Source organism: Pyxicephalus adspersus, chromosome 3 (assembly GCF_032062135.1).
Source record: "Pyxicephalus adspersus chromosome 3, UCB_Pads_2.0, whole genome shotgun sequence".
Lineage (NCBI taxonomy): Eukaryota > Metazoa > Chordata > Amphibia > Anura > Pyxicephalidae > Pyxicephalus > Pyxicephalus adspersus.
This window is the reverse complement of record NC_092860.1, coordinates 81,541,136-81,554,904: the sequence shown is the minus strand read 5'-3', so window position 1 is coordinate 81,554,904 and position 13,769 is coordinate 81,541,136. Positions and strand designations below refer to the sequence as shown.

At 36.8% G+C, this 13,769-nt stretch overlaps 1 protein-coding gene across 2 annotated transcripts in view; it reads right to left on the bottom strand.

Moving 5' to 3' along the window:
* GPAT3 (glycerol-3-phosphate acyltransferase 3) overlaps window positions 1–13,250 on the bottom strand; it is a 26,260-nt gene extending 13,010 nt beyond the window's left edge. For both annotated transcript variants that reach the window (XM_072405441.1, XM_072405440.1), the window contains exons 1-4: window positions 13,032–13,250; window positions 10,419–10,485; window positions 3,571–3,865; window positions 1,126–1,200 (exon numbers count right to left, since the gene is read on the bottom strand). In XM_072405441.1, coding sequence (XP_072261542.1) covers window positions 1,126–1,200; window positions 3,571–3,865; window positions 10,419–10,485; window positions 13,032–13,175 — 581 coding nt within the window. In that variant the 5' untranslated portion in view covers window positions 13,176–13,250. The remainder of the gene's footprint in view (window positions 1–1,125; window positions 1,201–3,570; window positions 3,866–10,418; window positions 10,486–13,031) is intronic.
* Window positions 13,251–13,769: the final 519 nt, after the last annotated feature.

Sequence of the window (13,769 nt, the reverse complement as noted above, 5' to 3'; positions counted from 1 at the left end):
GTTTATTACATGTATTTATGACTGTGCTGTTGGTTTTTAATGCACATAAAATATTTTAGGACACTATTTGTTTCAGAATCTTTTTTTTCTTCATTTCCCTTCTCTAAAAACTGGTGCGTCTTATGGTCCGAAAAATACGGTACTCCTACAGAGTCAGATCTTTATCTCCACAGTGATATAGCTGATGCTCCCTGTTGATTGGAAAGGGCTAGCCCTGACTCAGAGTTGGACCTCAACAGATAAACTATTGCTTATACACAGAACAGAGCTGGGTTCACAATGGTGCGGAGCACCATATATAAAATACCACCCACAGTAACACAAAAATCATAATAAATGCAACTGCAGCACAACATTATGCTACTCATATACTATGCACAACTAGGTTGTTCAGGAATATTCAGGCAAAAAAACACCTATTTTTGTGTTTTTTTAAAAGCCTAGTAGAAAAACAAAAAAACAAAATTGGCACTAGACATTTTATATGCCTGTACTTGCAGTTGCAAATGCCTATACAAGACTTTCCAGCAGTTTTTAATCACTTCCAAGTCCATGGAGGCATCAGAAATGGCTAGAAAATCTCATGGAAATGCTGCTGCTTCCTTCCACCTGTCAAATGAAGGATAATGAATGGACCTATTTGGTCCAATGATTTTTGCAAGCAGTGGTAAAACCGTTCACAAACGCTTGGAAAAGCTTGGTCACAAACGCTTGGTCTGAACAAGCCCCTACAAGATGCTGGCAGGGGACAGGCTTTTCTACTAAGGCTGTTGCTGCAAAGGAAACTTTGCTATACCTGGAACAGGCATTTATCCAAAATAAACATAAATGTTCCGTTTAAGCTTTGAGTGCCAAACTGTCATTTTTGCCACACTGGCAATTATTTTTTTAAACGTTCCTTACAGCATTTATGTATTTAATGTAATTTATTGACATACACACATTGACAGTAAGATGGTAATCTAATCATGTGCTCTAACAGCCAAAGCTTCTATATCTACTCTTTAAAGCAGTGCATAAAAGTAGAACATTTTGCTTATCAATGACCATATATTCATTGTTTATTAAAAAAGAAACCACAAAAATATAGATGCAGCTTATTATTTCTGTTCTGAATATGTTTACCTGCCGTTTGGTATTTGCCCAACAAGTGTAGCTCCCATGACCAGCCAGCTGATCCCAATAGCAGCTAAAGTAACCCTGAAAGACACAGAAAAGCAGGTGCAGTCTTTTCAACAATATATTGCAAACAAACCACACATTTTACTTAGGCAAACAAAGCTCAATAGATATAACACACATGAACACCACACATGGGAAACTCAGCAACCAACAGATATAATGGGATCATCTGTTTGATTGTGTAAAGTCAAATAAGTCCTAATCTTGTGAATTAGGGTCAAATATGAGTCAAACCCGAAATCAGGTCAGTTTAAATAATTAGAATTAGGGTGAGCCAAAACCTGTACTGGTTTCATGTCTCAAGGTTTATATAAAGAATTTATTTTGGGATACCTTCTAATGGAGAGGATTAAAGTTCAACAGCAAAACTGCTTAATATAATATTAGTAATAGTAACACTCATGTTATTATGTATTTATCAATCCCAGCAAGGCTGCAAAACTGTATACTGCAGCTTACCAGTACTTAGCTGTTGGATTTCTTTTTCTTAAGCACACTTTTTAGCAAAGTTTATTTATACAGAAAATTTCCATTTATGAAGGTAATACCATCTATATATACAGGCAAAGCTAATAAAGCAAATTCCTATGAGGATAGCTTTCCCATTGAAAGATATCCCCCCCACCTCTTGCCCCATTGTCACCCTAAAATTTTGACCCTCCTAATGGCTAAATTTAGAAATGAGAGGAAATAGCTGTAATATGTTGTGCAACCACGGATGACCTATAAACAGGTTATCTGTCCATTACTTCTATATCACTTCTTTACACCACTTCTATTCACCTATCAACCCAACTGTTAGGATTTACATGGTTTGATTTTGGGTTCATTTGGGTTTGATTAGACTTTCAACATTTAACAGAACTCCTTCCTCTAGACCAGTGTTTCTCAACTAGGGTTCCTCCAGAGGTTACAAGGGGTTCCTGAGCCATAAGCCACCATGAAATTTTTGGGTATCGGTAAGGGGGACATTCTTTCCACTGGCCAGAAATGTAAGAGACATTCTTCCTACTGATCACCATACTAATGTACTGTGAGCTGTGGATATAATTATAAAAGGGGTTTCCTAAGACCCGAAAGTTATTTCAAGGGTTCCCCCATGTTAAAAAAAAAAAAAAAAAAAAAAAAAAAGAAAAAATATGGTCTAGACTATGACTGTCCTAAAATGTTAATCATAATCTTTCAAAACAATTTAAGTTTCTGGAGAAGAATACCACAATATCTGCTTTAAAATCTTTACATCATTCTCTTATTCGTCCTTTTTACTTGTGTCTCACACTTTTATTTCTGGCTTTTTGCTTTTATCAGCCTCTCACAACCTTTTCAACATGGGGGACCCTTGAAATAACTTTCAGGGAACACCTTCTATTATTACTATAATAACAACTCACAGTACATTAGCATGGCGGTCAGTAGGAAGAAAGTCTCTTACATTGCTGGCCAGTGGGAAGAATGTCCCCCCCCCCCTCACTGATACCCAAAAAAGATCATTGTGTCAGGAAAAGTGACCTGAGAGGCACAAACTGCTTATGACTCAGAGAACCCCTAACAACCTCAGGACTAGAGCCCCCTGGTTGAGAAAAAAATTGTTTAGATAGGAATAAACTACGGTATATCTATATAAAATATTAGAGATAAACATTGATATTACAATATATAGGTTTTATTTTATTTCTTTACAACTGAAGGGAGGTTTGAAAGCTAAAAAAAATTCTTTTTCATTTTTTATTACATGGCATGTTCATCACTTTAGAAAAAGAAATTTGTTTTCTATGGTTAACAAAAAAAAGTTTCTTCTCCTTACTTGACAAAGTCATAGTCTCCCTGTCCTCAAAATTAGTTTGTTCCTTTGATTTAGATAAGAAGGCTCTAACGGCAGAGAAATGTGAAGGCTATTATTCCAATGTGTGTCCTTCAGCGTTTTAAATCTGTGTTTTGAAAAAATATATTATGTCTGAATTGTAGATGGTGAAATTTATGACTTTCTCAGTACACCAATATCAAAATAACTTTTTATGACAATCACACTTCTTATTAGCATATACATACAAACCTTTAAACCCACAAGTCAGGGCTGCATGATATGCATTAACTTGTAGTCTTCTTATAAGTACAGGAAAGCATTGTGACATGAGAAACTAGATGATCATTAGGGTGCCTATGGTAACTTGACAGTTTCTGAATGTCAAAGCCTATTTGCTACCCTTAACCCAGATACTTTAGCAAATGTCCCCTATGACCATCACCTTCATCGAAGGCTCAAACATGAAGGGTAAAATGGGGCCAGATAATAGTGGTTCTATGACAGGTTAGAGCAATACATTTGTATATATATATATTTTGACTCCAAGTGCCGTACAAGTTAAAAAATGAGACGTACTGTCTTACCGGAGTGGTAAAAGGATGCAGTATCTTATAAATACTCCAAGCACCCACACAATTGTAAGTCGGAGGCTGACATACTGAAAGTTGTTGTTTGTTCTGGTTAGAAGATTCCAAGATATGAGCTCTTCAGAGGAAAATCTTTGTGTGACCTCATCATCCACAATGGCTTCAAACCCTTTCTTGGAAAAGTAAAAGGCATCAGACAATTCAAAATCCCCACGCTGTAAGCACTGGCTTCGACTTTGCCTTAAACCTCCAATTTCTTCTTCCATTGGCGATTTGTCTCTCTGTATGATGCCTTAGGAGAGTAAAAATAACATTATTTTTTCCTGAAATGCATGCACTTAGACTTAACACTGTAAGAGCCTGTGTAGATGGGTTTATGTTATTGCCATCAGTTTTAGACTCCTCATATATTATTCACAATTGATTGCATTTGACCTGCAGTCACCCCCTTCTGAACTGCATTTGACATGCTCTAAGTAGGATTTGCAATCAGTTAGTAAAAACCTGCTTGATGCTAACAAAAGCCCATCAATACAGGTACTCAAATGGTAACCAAATACAACCAAATGTAACCACTGCAATGGTAAAATGAAAAAGTCTTGTATAGTTTGTTTAGACTGGAGTTAGGCTAGCAGTATTTTACAATGGCATTTTTGGCCCTCCGGCATCCACTGCCCACCATGGGACACCTATTAGTTGTGATAGGCTGTCACTGATAGGTGTATTCAGGTATTTGCAAGAATCTATGCAGACATTTGCAAGTGGCTGCAGACACTTAGCACAAAGCTTCTTTTTTTCACTTTTGTTTTGTTTGCACTGAAACAGCTTTTTTTAGTCATTTGCGATTGTCACCAAGTCATGTCTGTTGGAATGGGGGAGGCATCAAACATACCCTGGTTGCTTGGAGTGCTCAAAGTCGCTTGCGTATGTATCTCCCTTTTCATTTCTTAGTTAAAAAAAAAACAAGTTGCATCTTTGCCCCAGCCACTGGACCTCAATCCGTGAAGAGCACCAGTGTCTCCTTCTCTTTTTGCAACTTTCAAATGTTGGAAGATAGGCCGTTACTTCAGTAAAACATCAGTTTTACTGCTCTTGTACCACCTCCCTGTTCATTGAAAAGATATTTAATGATCATCAGGTTTAAGAAATAACTGAGGTTGTACAAAACCTTCTGGGATATAGGAAAGTAAACAAATATGTATTGCTATTGTGCATTTATGTGTACACCTGGAGTCTTCAAGATAGACCAACTGCCTTTCCAATGTGAATAAAGTTGTACAAAGAAGGTAGCAAAAGAGAAGCATCAGGTGATGGAATTCAGCAAACTGTTACACTATTTTGCCATCAGGCTTTTGGTTACCTGAATGTCAAGCTTTACACACTTAGGTCACTACTTTAGGTCAGCGACCCAGAACAAGTATTGAGATAAGGGATTCCAACATTCCAACATTTGCTTAGTTGTTTCAGGCTGGTAATGCAGTATTGTTGGTTCAATATGCCAGTAAGTAAACTAGCATTTCCAGAAGGATCAGAAATGTCAGCCCTATATTATAATGACTGTACATTATTTTTAAACTCCAAACCATAACATGCACTAGACCAATCTAAGAACTTTTACAGCAGCACAGAAAATAATTGTTCTATTGATCTATGCAGAAATACATGGTCTTTGGCACTTTCCATGAGCTGAAAGCATAAACAATGTGGTCTTATTCTAAACAATTTCCCTGTCTTCCATATAATGAAACAAAAAAAAAACAAAAAAGGATTCGTAGCCTAAGTCAGGAGAGCACTCTTGGAGTCTTGGTGACAACCATGGACTTCAAAAAAAAGAGCAGAATAAGTAAATGGAGAGCAGAAAGTGTGTTATTTGTTTTTGGATTTAAATACATTTTAATAATAGACTATTGATATAGACCAGTCTCTCTCAAGCTTTTTAACATGGGGAAAAAAAATTAAATAATTTTCAGATTTTCAGAGAAGCCCACGAGTCACCATTTATTGGTGTGGTAGTCATTTAAAAGAAAGCCTCTTTCTAGATTTCTAGCCAGTGGGAAGGATTTCCACCTTTACAGATATCCAAAAAGATCATTGATGGCAGTGGTAACGGACTTGAGAGGTGCAAATAGCTAATTGCTCAAGAAACCCCTAGTAACTTCTGGAGAACCTGGTTTGGGAAACACTGATCCATCTAGATGATTGGGTACACCACGTAGTCATTTTGTCAGTGCTGGCCAGAAATATATATATATATACACACATACACACATACATACATACACACACACACACAAACCTACTTGGTTAAAAAAAGGCAAATCTGTGCACATTTGCCTGTCAAATCTGATATTCACCTGTTACAGACTATACATTAGCAGTTATTTGTTATGTTATGTGTTGCAGTGAATAAAGTCCAGCATACAATCCCCTTACCTTTCCCCATTTATAAATTGGGGCAGAACAACTTTTAGTCTTTCATACTTGACCATACATGCAGATTCAGTCACTTTCAATAGCAATGGTTTATTGGTGGGCTCCTTTGGGGAGCGAGTGGTCAGCTAACTCTCAGAACTGGATGTTCAGGCTTCACATCAGTCAAACAGGTCTAGGAGTATGTGCAGACATTTATTGCCTGTTTACCCTTGGTAAAACCCTATTCACTCATAAAATTAGGTAAATAATAATATTTTATAATAACTGGCTTTTCAGATTCCTGGACTACAGCTTTAGATGAGTTTAGCAGAGATGCCCTTCCTGCAGGCAAAGTGAAGGACATAGCTGAAGAATGTCATATGATGTCAGCATTGCTGAATGCTTTAGCTGGCATAGCCGGCCTTCAGCCTTTAATGTCAGTTGTGCCTTGGAACAATGCCCTGTAATATGCTGAACCAGACAACAGAATGGCAGCCAAATGCAACAAGTTTAATATCAATGTGCGAGTTTTAAACTCTAGACAAACAGCAAACTAAATTAAATACATATAGAAAAGCTGCTTTACCTGCCAAATGATTTTTTTTTGTTATTTCTGGTAACAGTTCTAGGATTTACACAGCTTTGCCACACCATATAGTACCTGAAGGATTTATTCGCTGCTGCAGTCCAGTAGCGTTAACAGTTTTTTTTCCTACTCCCATGAATGTGGACAGTGAAAGGAGAAGCAGCAAACTTAGGTGTTCAAAACCGTTTTAGGTGGAAAACATAAATACAAACTAGAGAAGAAAAAACAATTTCCTAGAATACAACAAATCTAATAAATTGATAATGCTGTTTTCCAAATTCTACTGTACTAAAGTCAGAAAGTTCACACAGAGTAACTACCAGTAAATGAGCTTTCAAACAGACTTATACCAACATCCGTAGCTGCAGGTACTAAGGAGCAATGAATTCTCTGAACCTGTTATTTGCAAGTAATCTTGTGCATTATAAGGCAAAGATTAAGAAGATGTTGAAGCAATGAATTTAATTTACAAACCTAATCATGACATTGCCTTGCCTTGCAATATCAAATCTGTTAGAGATGGCTGAGTACACCTATGTCTGAGGACTTTGTAACCTACCAGTAAACTCAATCATACAGTCTCCTATCTAGTATGACTGGACTGTTCAGTGATGATGATTTCCTAGTCATTGCGATCTTCAGATATGTCCACAGGCATTCTAGAGTCCACTGCTGTGATACTGCAGTCCATTTATCTAATCAATAAATGTAAATATTGCACAATATCCAGCAATACGTCACCTATGTGACCTTTGAGCACTAACCTTCACATTCTATAATTATGTTTATCAGGGAAGGAATGCATACACATTACAAAAATATGTTTAATTTTTAAATATGCATTTATTGTTAATTAGAAAACAAATTGTTTATGATCAATTATTAAATAAAATATTTATAATTTTGTTTTAATAAGTGAGTTTTTGATGCTTAAAAATCATTACAGCTTAATTTATTAAATAATTTACACCAGAGAAAAAAAAATCTCTTTCTACAAGTGACATTAATAGATTCCAGACATTACTTCTTCATCCACCCCCTTGTACCCATTCTTATACTCACATACCTATCATTCAGTAATATCTATGCAGTCTTCTCAGCATCACACAGCCCAGTTTAGAGATTTTTTGCACTGGACCTACACATGTGGGGGCCATCTCAATTTATTGGGGCTGGTTAAGAGATGCATGAACAGATCTAGATTTCCCTGATAGCAATCATCACCTAGTTACCACTGTACACCTACAGACCAATCTGTGATTTCTATTCCTGATTGCAGAGCAGCCTACTAGTACTTTGTGAAAGGTTTTTAACTTTTCAAATTGTAGAGGCATATACAAAAATCTTTGTAAGCTTTTGAATCTGAAAAACATGTAACAAAAGTTCACTTTTTGCAGTTGCATTGCCCTAACATAGGAGGTAAAGTTGTTTTCACAAAAAAACAATAGGAAGAAAAAGGGATATATTATTACAACAGAAAATGTGAATGCAGAATGTCAGAATGACCTTGCTCATACCAGACCAACAATACTCTATTAGGTAGTTTGTGGACCTCAGATACAAAGCAGAGCTTGGAAAAGAAATCCACAACATTGGGCTTGTATTTATGTCCATGTAGGACTGAGATATATAGTCCTGGCACAACACAGTTTGGCGACCTGTCTTTTTCTTTACTGCATTTTAGTAACACAGCCCGGTCACTTCTCTTGCCCCAGTCTGTGAATAAGCAGTAAAGGGGACTGGAAAAGTCAGATAATTTCTGTCTATTCTTCCTATTATCATGTTCTCATAGGTCCCAGCACTGTCCATCCTTACCTAGTATGAGTGTAAAGAGAATTTCAAGACCAATTCAGAAAAGTTTAAATGAAAGCAGTTACACTATGTTTAAAAACTTTTATTGTAGTTGATGTCTTAAAATGAAAAATAGGTATATAAAAAGTGCTGGCTCTTGTGTATAGAAAAAAAAAGAAACTGCACAATCAATCACTGGGGTTAAAAATGTAACTGGAAATACGATAGAATCACAAAGTGTTTCGTTACATGGCCAAACTATAATACTATGATTTACATAGCAGTTAGAAGGAAACTTGCCAATGTAAACACAGCATAAATGTTATAAAAACATGATTACATCCAATAAACTACACTTTATACTTGAACCCATTGTTACTAACACTGCTTGGATTACTGTTTTTTTTCCAAAATACAATGGTTCTTACAGAAAAGGTAGCTCTACCAGTGCACTCATGTTGTGCTAGGATTCACATACACTGCAGTGGAATTTATATTAACAGCCTCTGGTTCAGGTAAAACCTGGAAAATGTGGGAAAGGTTACAATGCACAGGGGTGGATTGTAACCTTTCCAACATTTCCTGAAGCCACATACACACACTAGATGAATGTCACCCAAGATGACCAACTATGCATGTCTTCTGCCATCCTCTGGCGTTGTTTATTAATTCGTCCCACTGACGGATGACTACTTTATTTTCTCTTGGAGTTTAGCACATCAAGGTGCAGATCGCTCATCCTTCCCCCTCCTTTCTCCATAGAACAGAATGAGGCTGTGTGTACAGTGCTCATTTGTTCAGTGCTTATCATGAAATTGTTTACAGCAATCACCTGATCTTTTTAGAAGAATAGGATCACAGGATCTTGGGGTAAATAACTCTCAGCCCCCAATATCCACCTACAGACCACCACAAGCAGGTGTTGTGCATTGTGTTTTGTGATTTAGTAAAGACAAAAAGTAAAACAAACAAGAGTTGTAGTAATAATGAGAATATTATTTATATTGTGACATGATTGTTACTGCTCTTGTACACAATTACTCTGTAACCCCAATACAAACTTTTGTGGAACTCTTTTCTAGTTTTGGTTAATTTGGTGTGAGAGACACATTTTACTTCTGAAGTCTGTAGCCCAATTAGAAGTAAATAGAAGCGAGACAATATCTGCTACCAAGAAGCTGTAGAAGAAGCGATAACTGCACCAGTCTGAACAATTCAGATCTAGATCTTTTATCTTCACATGTACAAAGACTTTTAGTTTTCCTCGACAACCTCCTCCCTTCTACGCTGGTAATATTTGTATATTCTCATATAGGGTAATGAATAAATCCATAATACTCAGAATGTGATTTCTACTAAGCTCGATGGTTTTATAAATAATTTCCTTAATAAAAAGGACATTGAATTATGTTTTTACTTTTACTTACTGTTTGGTGCAATCAATATATATATATATATACCTATAAAAATGTCATTGTTTGTCATTTTATAAAGTACATATACATGCAACTACACAGTTTTTTTACAAGTCAATAGTGCACAATATGTCATTTTATAATTTAAATACAGATCACACAGACTTGTATGTTATCATTAGGTACACAAATTTGACATTGAAGAACAACTGTGGATGAATAACAAAGAATGGGAAAAATGATGGTTAGATTATCGGCAAAGAAACACTTATTCCATAATCTTAGTAGGTGGGCCTGTACAATATAAGTAGTATATAGCATGTTATTCAGCCTGCTTTTATCTATACCACCATTTATAGTAAAGTCTCACCTTGAAAATTCACAATTCAGGCAGAAATTTATTACATAAAGGGACAGAATGTCCTTTCTGCAGTGCCTATACTTACCTGCTTGATCACCACCCAGCAGTGCATGCATTTGTTGCAAGGGTAACCCAGCAATGCCAGCTTCCCTTGCGTATGCCGGGAGTGAATGAACTCCCTCCTGCCTGTGTGGGAGCCATCCCAGCCTGGCCAATCAAGGTGAACAAAGACCGAGATATGGAAGGAAAACTAAAAAGGGTAACATGCATTCATTCTTACCATTAGATGCAATCATTTGAATTTTCTTTTTTTCCTGAAACCCTCTTTGAATTCGCAATGTGGCCCACTAAAAAAAAATAATAAACAAATAAGCTTGTAACAAACGTAAATCTAATATATAAAAACATGCCATAAAATGGAAAGGATCAAACCTAGTAAATACTCCATACATAGAATAAAAATTAAAGTATAAATAACTTGCAAAAAAAATGAAAGACAATCGAAACATAAATTAGACAGCATATAGGTAAGTTTGTGTAAAGCATGACACGGCTTGCATCTAAGATATGGCAATAGTGTGGACTGCGGCAAGGAATCAATAACTGGTTTCCTCAACAATCAGGAGCATATTAAATGTCTCTTATGTCGATTTGTGAGTGCTTTCTTTCTCAACCTAAGCACAACCTCCTGTATCCTGCAACCAACCCAGACCTTTCATTTTTACTAGGCCCAACTGCACAACAATTATCAATACTTTTGTATGTACCACACCTGCTACAGATCTCTATACCAGAATTCTGATTTTTTCAAAGGACATAAACTTGTTAGATAACCACCTAATATTACATTACTGACACCAGGGGTGTCAAACTCTGGCCTTAAGGACAAAAAGGAGTTTTTTTTTTGTCGGCCAAAGGAATCCTAAATATGAATTGCAGCTGGCCCGCCACTGCATTGACAATTACCGGCATCACTCGCGTCTAAAGACCATTGGCCTCTCTGCCTATGGGTGGCTCTAAATTGGACTGTTTTATGGACACAGGGAATTGTAGTAGTGGTTCTATTTTTCTAATATAGGCTTGTTCCAGATTTAATATGGAAAGAGGTTTTGCTTCACATTCAAAGGTTTTATAGCTAATGGGAAGGGAAAACATCCCTAATGTTTTCAATAAACTTCAAGTTTGGCGATTTTGTCTAAGTCTTTAATTTTTTCCCTCTGTGTATTTGAGTTTGACACCCCTGACCTAGCCACTAGGTCCTTGTGCTTCTATGTGTAATACAGACAGGTAATGATTGGTGACAGGATACCATACTATAAATGTCATCCATACAGATGTCCAAAAAGATCATTGCTATCTATTAAACAGACTTGAGGCACAAACTTCTCATTGCTCAAAGAATCCCTAGCAACCTCTGGAGGAACCAGAGCAACCCTGGTTGAGAAACGCTGATATAGTACATTGCGCAATGTGTTTTATCAATAAACCAGCGGCCAAGGAATAAAAAGGATACTTGGATCATAATTGTGCTGAACATAGCTGGAGCAATATATAAAAACCTTACTTTTAGGTTTTTATGACTCTTTATTCATGATAATCTAACAAAACAAATAGTGAACTTTTCCACCAATCACCAAACATGCATGTGGAGCCAAAAAAAAGTAGTAGCAACAATAATGCGGAACCATGCAAATCCCAAAGCTTGGAGAGGGTATCTATTGTGATTTGGGTTGTGTAACATTCAGTGAAGGAATAACTTACTGCTGGAAAACTGTGTGTCCGCCAAGTGTGTGACGACAGTATGTGAAACTACAGATAATGGGTTAGTGCCAGACAATGGCAGGTATTGGTCCATTGACCAGTGGACTTGCGCCAACAACTTGACCCCGGTAGTAACCTTTGCTCGTGCTAGAAATGACTGTAGGTGTGCACACAGCCGATGACAGCTGTCAGTGACAGCACAACAGAGCATGCACAAAGCTTCCATTATAACCCTATAGTGGCACTAAAGTCAAAAACCATTGAAGCTGAAATAAAAGATAGAACACTGCAAAAAGCCTAAAATCCAATTTACAATTATCCACAAATTAATTTAAATAATACTGAAAACCCAAAGGTACATCTGCAATAAGCATGCATGCCAGGCTGAGATCATTCCTGAACTAGAAATGTTTGCCAAGAAAGAGTGGGAAAACTTCCAACTGCAAGAATAGAATGACTGTTAGCGGACTACAAGAAATGTGTGGCGGCTGTGACTTATGCCAAATGGGGGCGTTTGTACGCAATGACTTTTGTACATGCCAAGTGGTATGTTTTATTGATTCCATTGTATGTAAATAGGGATTTCTATTGACAACACAATTTTTTTTTTCCTGGCAGAGTTCACTGATAAAACAAAACATGCCATTTGATCAAGGGGGGCAAACATATGTACAAAACTAAATCAGTGCCATGTCAAACAGTGTTGCAATAGGCAGTGACTTGAACTTAGTGCAGGCAGGGTGTGGATCACAAAGTCAGCAGCTACATGTGCTACCTTGTTAGCAAGAAACTTAACCCTTGGTTGACAATTACTTCAACTGAAATCGTGTATTACAAAAAAAAGGCAATATATATATAAACATTGTGATCAGAGGTTCATCTGTGGTTGAACACAACAACATCATGCACCTTGCAGTCAGACTGAACAACCTTCTTTTGATCTAGCAACAATTATGCATTTTGAGAGCCAACCTGAACTGATACAAACTGAGATCATTGTTACAGCAGGACTTCTACTACTAGTAGATATAAAACAGAACTTGCACATTTAGAATGCAAAGTATATGCCCAGCTGTTCTCTGCACAAACAAAAGCCATATTATTCCAATGTTGATCATGCACAAAACCTTACCTCTAAAATTTTAACCAGGATCTTCATGTAAAACTCTGAGATGCCCAGAGAAATGCCAAACATGGATGGTAACATTATAAACAGGATGATGACAGAGAGCCATATTGTAAAGATATTATAAGCCAGGGTTTTAAAGTCCTCCATGGCTCAGCCTGCACACTAATAACACATCTGTGTCTCCTCCTCTGGCTGGTAGTTTGACTAAACTTTTCTGGAGAAACTTTCTGACTTCCTATTTTTGCTCCCAAGTCACACCCCAATGTCTGCTCCTCCCTGATCACAGAACAGCAATAATAAATGACCTCTGCTCCTGAGAGCCAATGCTTCTGATCTTTACCCTTCTCACACATGAAAGTAAGATGATAAGATCCTAATCAGTGTCACCTAGTTCTTTTTTTAGGTGTGCAATGTAGATAAGTCAGGATTATATAACAGGTCACATACCAAAAAAAGTTTTTATAGACACATTTGGGAAAAAGTTGTGCAGCCTGTGAGCAATAAACAAATTAAAAATAATCAAATTCAATTTAAAAAAGTCTTCTGAATTTTGCTAATACCTTTAGCACAATATACGTTTTTTTTGTAAGAAAATGTGAGGCTTTTCAGACACACAGCAGCATATTCACTTTAGAATCTGCACAGTTAACAAAATGTAAATCCTTTGCTCATAGAATTTCCTATGCACATATATTGTGCACAAGCAGACAACATTGTATATAAATAGAATGTGGATGATAA